The sequence below is a fragment of the Cyprinodon variegatus genome, unplaced genomic scaffold, assembly GCF_000732505.1.
Source record: "Cyprinodon variegatus isolate N-32 unplaced genomic scaffold, C_variegatus-1.0 Scaffold476, whole genome shotgun sequence".
Lineage (NCBI taxonomy): Eukaryota > Metazoa > Chordata > Actinopteri > Cyprinodontiformes > Cyprinodontidae > Cyprinodon > Cyprinodon variegatus.
The window spans coordinates 187,347-198,157 of NW_015150929.1; the positions used below are offsets into that span (position 1 = coordinate 187,347).

Here is a 10,811-nt window from a genome sequence, read left to right on the forward strand (position 1 = left end):
GATTGTTGTTTATAGTTGAAGAAGAAGTCGTTCTTCTTCTTCTGTTTCTGGAGGGGCATTACCGCCAACTATTGGAATGGAGTGTGAATCGCGATGTGCAGCCAGACGGGGATGACGCGTTCTGCTCATGCGCTCTTGAGCCAGTGAAAAACCGAGCCGAGCCCACCTCTGGAACTGGTCTGCAGTTATCTCGTTTCAGTTGTGTCTAGCTCGGTTCAGTTCAGTTTGCTTTCCATTTACACACGATAAGTTATCTCAGTTACTGAGCTCGGACCTGTCTCGGCACAGTTTTTCAAGGGTAGTATAAATGGGGTATAAGTTAATAAAAACACCTAAAACACTGGAAGAATGGTGTCCATCTCCAGCCCTCAATTGTATCCCTTGTTTCATATAACAAGGTTTAACATGTACAAAGTAATTAAAAGTTTCGGATTAGCTCAGTTGGAGATAAACAATCCTAAATTTACAGTATTGCACCCCTAAAGGACAGGAATTGTGTGGCATTAGAAAATACGTTTCTGTGCTTTATAGACGTTCAGCATACCTGTCTTAAAGATCTCATATCGGATGGAGAAACCCGCTCCGTGCGTCTCGTAGTCCGACACAAACTTGATAAAGAGCTGGTTTCCAGAGGAGACGACCGCCGAGGGGGCTATCTTCCCGCAGTACTTCCCCACTAGCTGCCCGCTCTCATCCACGCCATCTCGCACCTCGACGTAGTCATACCTAAAAGGAAAAAAGCAACAGAGACAGTGTTGGTCACAAGCTGCCAGTCGGAGTATAATGTTCTGCTTCAATGTAGTTGATCTCAAGCGAGTTGATGATTAAAACTGTGTTTTAGTTCTGCTGGGCATTTTAGAGGAGGTGCGCTGCATAGAGGTACACACACAGTGGGACAGAAACACCACGCAACAGGGCACATTGTGTGAGTAATGCAGTGGAATTAAAACAGTGTGTGTGTTAGTGAGGTCTCAGGTCAAATCTAAGTGAACAGGAGGCAATTTATGCTCACTTACAGAAGGGTTCACGCTTCTATCAGAACTGATATTAAATTCACCTAAATACTTTAAGTACTTAAGTCAAGCTTAATGGTCTTCTATGTCGCGTTTAATGACAGGATCACACACACAGCCTTTTTTAATACATGCAGGAAATACACACAGTGCAGGAGGTTCATTATTGTTTTTAAACAGAGCAGATACTAAAGGTATTCATAATCCGCACACTTCAAAAACATCAAAAAGGATTTTCAGACCTCTGGCTATTGAATGGGAGAGCATTGAACTGAGTCACAGCAGAGTTTGGGAGTAAACAAATTGAGCGGCTTTGTAGAGACAGGAGCCGCAGCGCAGAAACACGTCCAAGGAATCTGGCGTGCAAAACCTAAGCTGCTGAAGGGGAAATGGGAGAGTCTAGCCAGTGAGGGTGGTCTGAACAACCTCTACGTAGCGGTGTGTGCGTTTGCTCTCAGGCACTTGTTAAAAGTCTACGATAAATGCATTTGATTGGTGGTTTATTACTCCAGTGCCCGCCTATGGTTGTGTATGTGTGTGGGTTTGAAAGATGATGGGTAGAGACGACTTTTCCATGCTGTGTTTTCACTCTATGTGACGGCAGGAGCAAAGCTTTGACAGCAGCCCTTCTTTTGGTCAGGTTCAGGTTTCAACTCTTTCTAATTACACATAATGTGAAATCCTGCCAAGTTTTCAGCTCTGCCGGCTCCTTGTCGAATATTTTCCCGGCCAAACGCTCGTGACCTGCCATTCGGTTCCCCTATCATCATTTAGGAGCAGATGAATAAGCTGCAATTCACAGACAGTCAGGCAGAAATAAATTTTGATGTATGAGAGAATAACAAGGAGCAGGTGTGTGGTCACATTCAGTCTCACACATACACACATGCTCCTTCGATCTAAGAAAATATGGCCCCTCTGGCCAATAGGGGCCTATTTTCATAGTTTTGTCTGATTCCAAAATTACTGTCAAAACATTTGGGCTCTTTAGTGATTCTGAACTCCGTTAATGCGTGGCTTTTTCTCCAACAAAATGTGATTTACGCTTTGAATGGCTGTGGGGTGAAACCATTTAGTTGTGGTTTTTACGTGTATCAGCACGCAGGATTTGCTACCTCTTTTCTTTCCCCTGGGCTGAATTTAGAAAAATAATATTTGTAAAATTGAAATTTAGAAAAGAGGAAGTGTATTTATTAGAATTTGGGAATAAAGTTTATAAATATTAAGACAAGATGAGATGCTTACGTAGCAGGACAAGAGGAGAAAGTGGCTCTTCTTATTTACAGAAACCAGTTCGATGACGTAGCTCAGATCAGCGGACTTCCTCGCTTGATTTAAGATCCACCATAAATACTGTCAATACTTGGTCACAGTAGATTTAAGTGGCCAACGCAAATTAAATTCTTCCAAGTGTGTGTTTATCTTGACTTAATAGAAGGAAATCCAAACCAAAGTTTAACCATCTGCCTTCATGTAACCCTGCCATCTGAATAATCTAATCTCAGTATAAATCCAGCTGTCTGTTTGAGAACATTAGCGCAGGGGTCAAGGTTTAATCCTTAGAGATGTTTTTAGTCAAGGTTCAGTTCAAAAGACGATACCTTAACCTGTGATCAATGATCACCTAAAAAACGGGGGGGGGGGGGGGGAACTGTAAACCTTCTAAGAAAAGGTTGTCCATAACAACTTAGTTTCTGGGAAGGAACAACAATAATCAAAAGGACCATAACTCTGTAGAAACTGCAGAGATAATCAGCTCAGAAGGGTAAAAAAGCCTGTTGACAAGACACCTGTACGTTACTCTCTTCACAAACCTGTCCTTTATTGAAAAGCAGTATGAAGAAAGCGGGAAAAAAAACAACTTATCAATTTCCAAGCCATGTAGAAAAAACAGCAAACATTTTGATAAAGGTTTTCTCATCAGATAGGAGCAAAGTCGAGCTTTCTGGCCTGTGGTAGGAAAACTGACAGGCTCATATTACCTGCAACACACCTAGTCCTCTGTTTGTTTGAAACATGTTTGTTGCAGCAACATGTTGTGGTAGCGTGTCAGAGTTGGTGGAAAGCAGGATTGAGATTCATTCAAGGCTAGTAAGAAAGTTAATGTATAAAGGTTAACAGGTTAGATGGAAGCACATCAATGCTTGAAAGACCTAGTCAAAGTCCACATCTAAATCTTAAAGTATCAAGGCTTGAATATGGTAAATGGTATGTACTTATATAGCGCCTTTATTCAAGTCAGGAGACTTGACCAAAGCGCTTTACACTGAATTCATTCACCCATTTACGCACACACTGATGGTGACAAGCTACATTGTAGCCACAGCTGCCCTGGGGTTTCCTTGACAGAAGTGGGGGTGCCATACACTGGCGCCACCGGGCCCTCTGACCACCATCTGTAGACAATGCAGGAGGACACAACGACATTGAAAGTCTGAGTCGGGGCTTGAACCGTCAATCCTTCGATTTCAAGGCAAACTCCTACATCCAACGCCACTGTCACCCAATATAAATGATCAGACTGCGCCTAAACTAACAATTATCATGAGCCCCATTAACACTACCCTTCTGAAACCGTGCCGAGAACGGTCCGAGCACATTAACCGAGATAACTGTTGAGTGTAAATGGAACATTGCTGAACATTTGATTGCCAGACACAATCGAACCGCGCTAAATCTAGTACTAGATCAATAATGAATTACTAATCACTATCTGCATGTGTAAAACTAATGAATGTAAAACAATGAATTATAATATAAAACAGGAAAAGCACATCAGCCGTTCCCTTATCCCCATGTATTACCTTGTGACATATAATCCTGATAAAATGCAATAGGACAAAATATGTTTGGCTGTTTCTGGCTTTCTGAAGAGGGAACAGAAACCATACTTTCTTCTCCTTCTACCTTCTTATATGTTTTGTTTCTTCTAGATATTGACCTGTATTTCTTCAGGAAACTCCCTCTCTGTTTTTGTTTCTTTGACATCTCCATGTTTCTCTTGAGATTATTTTGTGATTTCAGACCAGGTCTCTCCCCTCCCAATTTGTCAGGCCACCAGCTGTAGAAACAGGGCTGCTAGTCTTAAACAGGCACCACTTTGTTTTAGCCTTTTTATCAACTGCTCAGTAAAACAAAACCATAGTTTTACAGGTTGTTTACAGCCTGTTTCTGCCTGTGCTTTTATCAAACAGCCATGAAGTAGTTCATTTGCCCGGCTGCTTTTAGAATGATGTCACCCAGTCTACTATATACACAAGTTATTTCAGCCACAAATTGGGCAGGCATAGTTGGTATGATTTTATAGGGAAAAACTGCAGCATCATTAACCAGTTTAACTCCTCTCCTCTCCTCTCCTCTCCTCTCCTCTCCTCTCCTCGCTTCAGTTCCTGGCTCACAGCAGAAAGCATCCATCTTCCCATGGCCCTCCTCTGGTCTATCAGCAGACTTATAATTCACCTCAGATCCTATGTCTCTGCAGCTATCTCACCCTTCCCCGCATTGCAACTGCCAAAAGCTGAGCTTTGCCAGGCGCTCTAAAAAATTGATGCTGAGATGCATCATTGAGATGAAGAAGAGCAGGCTGCATCGGTACAGCAGAGGGAGCTTTGCTGAGTGTTAAAAATGCATATTGTGTTGGGTGCAATGGTATAGCAGCATTTGCAGATATGCTCTTTGTCCTGCGTTTTTCTCCGTTCTTTCCCAAACCAATCAAATAAGAAGCTGTTTACTGCATTTTTACCCCAGAGTACCATCAGCTCTGATGGCCTCTCGTTAAGGCGGCACAGCAGGGGGATAGAATGCAGATGGAAGAGAGACACACCCGTGGGGGGGCTTCCTCACTGTGAATGATGGAAACCTCTCTCCTCAGAATGTCTCTATTTGTGCCTAAATGAGTGGTGCGTCAGCTGGAACTCCAGCGGTTCTGCTCCAGTTCGTCCACACTCCCAGGCACAGCTAACGCGGATCCACCCAGGCCCTCATCATCTGGAAGGTGTTATGGGGAGCGATAGGCTGGGTGGTTTAATGCCTTCTAAAGTCCCTCCTGTAGCCAGCTGTGCTAGATGGAGCTCTAATCTATCGCTCTAAACACCTGCAGGTGCTCGCCTGTGTGGTTCAGGGTCTTTAGGGGGGACAGGACAGGTACAACCTCTATCTAGGATCATAAAACAAGTCGGTAGATTTGTCCTACTTAGAAAAGCCCCAGACACAATCCAAGTTTTGGTGTTTTGCCACTGCTCTATTTCCTCATGACCTTTTGAGTAAAAGTTAGAATCCTCTTCTCACATGGATGTGTAGCCACCCTTACATTTCATGACTTCTGCCACTGCTTGCTGTTCTTTTCCCTCATAGCAACACAATCTAGTTGAGCCGTGCAACTATTTATCTGTCAGGTCTACTTTGGGTCTGGGTGGGCCACAACACACACACAGATAAGAACACGCACACCCTTACACGCTTGGGCGCGCAGGGAGCTGCCTACCACAGCGCTAATAGTGAAAATGGTTTGCCAATCCAGCAGGGAAATTAAAGAGGAAAAGGGGGAGAAAAAAGAAAAGGGGGTAGGAGAGTAAGGGGGTGAATGTAATTCTCAACGACCTTCGCTTCACCAACCCAAACATATTAGGCTGCCTTCTTTCTTCAGGCACAGAGAAAAAGCAATCCGCTAGTGTCAAACGAGAACATTAGTCCTCCGTGCAAAAGCTGAAGAGAAGGCGACAAACCGGCGGTCTAACAATATAACGGTTATATTGCCTGAAGCTTTCCCATGGAAATAATCTGTCCTCCCTCTATAAATGTCTGCTTGATATGGTTCTACAAAGGCAATACAATCGGAAGCAATCAAATAATGCTATGACAGACTGTATAAGCCTCATAGAATCGGTTGGCTTCCTTAATCAGACCTTTTATAAGTTGGAGCTTTCTGCAGTAAATCCTGAAACAAGAGCCTTTTCTTTGCAACTGGCCTGTGGTTCATCCACAACAAATATCTGACACATTTGCCTGGATTTCTTTTTTCTGGTTCTGACAGTGTATAGCTTGGCATAGAGAAAAAAAAAAGTTGCCTTCAACCTAACAAAGCACCTCTTGAAAACACAGATACAAATACTTAAACAATCAACTCTTGACAGCTCTGTGAGGTCCAAGGAGAGTTACTATGGGTAAAAAAAAAAAGAAAGACCTCGCTGTAAGCTGTCAAAAAACTCTGATCTCAGGGATCTCAGGGATTAAATCCATGTCTAGGCCCAGGCAAAACATTATTAATGTTTGTACAAGGGGCCCAATGCTGATATGGGACTGAGGATACTTAAACCTAACATGAATCCAACACTGCCTCCCAACAGGAAATGAAATTCATTAACCTAACCAGGTCAAAAGGACCCCATTTTCTTGGTGATTGATCTGTTAAGCCATACCTTAGTTGCTCTGGGCAGATTGAGCTACACTTAGTAGCCCTGTTATTAGGCAAAAGTGGCTAATAACTAGCTTAAATTTCTGTTTGCCTTTAGAACTGATTCAGTATTTATCCAGCGAGGTGTCAAAAATGCTCCTCATATATTTTTTCCCCAGCATTTTATTGTCATTACACTGTCACAAGTACATAGCAACGAAATTAACTCTCTGTATTTAACGCATCCGTGTACGGGTTAAGGGTCTTGCTCAGGGACCCAGAGTAGCAATCTGTGGGAGTGGGGCTTGAACTCAGAACCTCAGGGTTCCAAGTGCAATGCCTTAACGACTAGGTCGTCACTCCCGAAAGCAGGCCTGAGCATGAAAGGTCTTTCCTAAGGACCCAAACTGGCAGCTCATTCCCCCAAACTGGGATACGAACCCAAGGTTCCTCTTTGCAGGACGGGTGACTCAGCACCTGAGCTAGCCAGCCGCCAATTTGGATTGGATAAGCAGGTTGAAAGAACATCTACTGTACTAGTTACTGCTGACTTTGGAGAATAAATTACATTCTACTGGTCTCATTGTTATGGTTGTTCAGTCCGGTTCATATTCAAATAGGGAGTAATCTGCATATAATGTAAAAAGGAGAAAGTATTCTAAGGTTCAGCAGAATTTATTTCAATCAAGTTTAACAGAACAATTAATAATGAGCAAATCATAGAGATAAACAATTCGTATACCTCAAGCTTGGTTCTCCTCCATCATAAACTAAAACCAAACCTCCTTAGACTCCATCAGTCTCACTTAAAGTCAATGATTGCAGTTTCTTGTCTTGACCCCCAAATAATTTTGTCCACAGAAATGCACAGAGCAACATGCATCTAACAAGTTACAGTAAGAGGGATAATTTAAGCTGTGCCACATTTTGCGAGTTTAGAGATTGTTTTCCAAAAATATTTCTAAAGTTAAAGTAGTCGATCACGCTAAAACTCACTTAATATGGTCTTCCTCTTTCTAAGCTTGGTTTACGTGGGTCATTTTTATCACGTCTAGATCCCTATATGCACTGATTAACTGCAAACTGGCTTGCCTTTGTGTTAACAAGCAGTTGAAGAGATGTACCTAATAAAATAGTCATTGAGAGTATATAAATACCTCTGTAAACCACATCTACATCTCCTAGATCCAAGGCCAAGCTAAAAATGTTCCCCTTGATTGATTTGAACATAAAGATTTTCCTTTAATCAAAGCTGCATTTGGAATTGCTTTGGCAGATGTTTGACCATAAAGTGTAAAAAACTTGCAGACCGTCAAAGCTATCATCATCTCAACTAATGTTCAGCCTCTAGAGAACAGAGCTGCAGGAGCTCACAATGTGGCAAGTCACTCAGCGGGATAAACCATAAACCAATCAGAGCTGCTGGCTTCAGAAGTGGTTCATTGTGGGCGCGTCTACACACCATATATGTTTCCACAGTATGGACGGAGATAAAATACTTGGATGCAAAGCTGGATATTTCCCCTCTGGAAGGCCCAGCTGCACCCATCCAGTAAGCATCTCTGGGCGACTCCGCAGCCACTTTTTTCAGCTCAACGCTGCTGAGTATTTTTAGATGTCGTAGCTTGTTCCCAATTTCGCCTTGGCCACGCGCTTGTACAGCATATTCCTACGCTGCAATTATCATTAGCACTGATGGATTTAGCATGCTCGCATCCATTAGCTTCCCTAATTACCCTGTCGAGAGATCTGCTGTCGCCAACAATCAAATTAATGAATTTGGCCGTTTAGGCTCTATTATTACATTCATCCTCCCTCTGTAGCATGCATAAATAATCCTTTATTCAGAAATACAAGCACACAGTGAAACAGGAGTTTTCTGCCCCAAGGGTGTGTGAGTGTGTGTGTGGGGGGAGTCTATTTTTCTCAGGCAGCTACAAGTTAAAACATGGATGGGTGGAGGCTGTAGAGTTCAAAACAAGAACGAGAAGCAATCGTCCACAATAGATCCTACTGTTAGTAGGCTGCCCTACGCTAATGTATGACCCACAAGCGTCTGACTCCTGAGCAGGCCAAGCCACATTGTCAGCTGATTTACTTTTTACTCCTATTAAAGACTGTGACACGCCTTGAGGCCCAAAGAGTAGTTGTACATACCATTATTCATCTTGCATAGAGCATGTTTTATCGCGAAGTGAACCTTTGAAGTGTGACAAATAGGTCACAATAACCTGATTATTATAACCCTAATAAACATGAGTGGTTTCAGGACAAAAACAATGCTTGCCTTGTGTTTCCCATGACAGAGAATCGCAAAGTTGACAATGTTATTAATTGATGGCTTTTTTTTCTGGGTGGCCATAATTTTCCCATGAAAACTGAATAGTCCGAATTTTCCTTATCCGCCATTGTTATGCAACTGCTGTGTGCTTTTCTTTATTTTCCATGTAAAGCATTTTGAATCGTCTTCTTACTGAACTTATATAAAATACAAAGACTCGGCTGCAGACATTTCCAGGCTCCCTAACCCTGACTTTTTAACTCATGATTCAAAAACTGGCACATCTCTTGATAATAAGCAGTGTTCAGATGATATAGTTATTGATTTTATATTGAAAAGTGTAAGCCCCGCCCAAACGTTCATCTAGAAATGATAATATTTCCTAAAATCAGAGAACTTGTAGGGAGAGCGAAGACTATAAACTAACAACTGCCATTGTCAAATTGCTAATTTGAGTCTTTCTTACCAACTAAAAAATTTAAATGATAATTTTCTAATAGATCTAAGCCTTAGATGCATTTATGACATGTCATAGTGAAGGGCTCTATTGTTTCTTTCACATATCTTATTTCTTACATCAGCAGTGAATTTGACTAAAGGCTGTGGTTAAAAAAATAACAATTTTCCTGATGGCAAAGTGAAAAAAACATTTAGCATTTGTTTCTTCTGCTTACTGGAACCCAGAATAAAAACAAGTTTGAATTCAGATAAATGCATCACAAGAACAACTCAGAGTGGAAATGTAAATATTTCCACTCTGTCTGCTTTTAGGAATGAAGCGAGCCACCCTTTGGCTTATTTAAAAAATAATCCTTCATAAAGTTTACAGTAATGGCCCTATTATATACTCATTCTGACTGAGAAGTGTGTAATAGGTCAATTAAATTCTGAGTTGAAAACATATTCTAACACAGCAGCCTGAAAATCTGTGATATGATTCACAAAGCAGCCTAGCAAAGCTGGAAACTAGTGAAAAATATAAAGAAAGAAAGAAAAAAAAAAGCAAATGATAAAGGCGTGAAAGGAACCATACATTTTCTCAAAGCAAGAGGGAGAAGAAGAGAAAGAGAACCACTCCAGCCCATTTCTGGGGGTCATTACTGGAGGGAATGGCTCCCATTTGTCCCACCTTGACATTTGAGAGGATCTCTGATTACACCGAAGCGAGGGGCGGGCAGAGGTGAGCAAGGAGAAAGCACTCCACAGGGGTCGGCAGCACGACTCGAATGATGCGCTGTCGCTACAACAATGAGAAGTCAAGGGTAAAAATAACAGGGCAGCGAGAGGGAGGGAAGATGTGGCCCTGCAGGAGGCTGGGCCTTTACAGCTGGACCACATAAACAATAATATCTAATATAATATTCCTGTTACAGCTTCTCACCATGAAACCCCTGAGTGACAAGAATACAGCACACTGTTGGGGGGGGGATGTTGCTTTAGGATGATTCAGGCTGGAATTGCATCAGTTTCCAGACAAATGGACAAGTGCTACCAATTGGAAAAAGGTCATGTGGATGACAAAAAAATTTTCTTCTGCAAACAATGGCGGATTTACTTTTTGTCATTGAAATTTAGTTAGTGTTTCATTTGCACATATTGAATGAATGCAAATAGCTCTTTTTTGTGTGCAAAATTACCTGATGACAAATGTATCCTGTCATAAACTGATTAGCAAACTGCAAGAGAGTCGGAATTAACTGTTCACCAAGAACTATTACTGTCCCCCAACAATCCATGGACAGTTTGGCGATGATATGTGCAGGGGTTGACGTTAACGATTTTTACCTTTCACATGACTGACTTTCACATTTCATTTGCCCAGAAACAATTTTTACTTGCCCAGTATAATGTTTGATAAATATAGTTCCTAATATTCATTTTTGTATATATATCAATGAAACATGTTTGTTTTTTAAATGTTTTTTGTAATTCAGTATTTTTTAAATGTTTCCAGGTTCCTGGTGTGTTTCTGCGTGCGTCAGATAATGAACTCAAGACAGAAGTCAATGTCACAAACGAATAACTTTTATTTTAGAGTCACGATATGTTTATACAAGATAATACTATTAATATAATGTGACTTTTCTAGAGAATCATTACACATAGTTATTTTATACAGGGTTTC

The 10,811-nt window shown here is 41.5% G+C and overlaps 1 protein-coding gene across 2 annotated transcripts in view; it reads right to left on the minus strand.

Moving 5' to 3' along the window:
• The window catches only part of nrp1 (neuropilin 1), an 83,414-nt gene that overhangs the window by 55,834 nt on the left and 16,769 nt on the right, over window positions 1-10,811 (minus strand). For both annotated transcript variants that reach the window (XM_015389853.1, XM_015389854.1), the window contains one exon: window positions 545-726. In XM_015389853.1, the coding sequence (XP_015245339.1) occupies window positions 545-726 (182 nt within the window). The remainder of the gene's footprint in view (window positions 1-544; window positions 727-10,811) is intronic.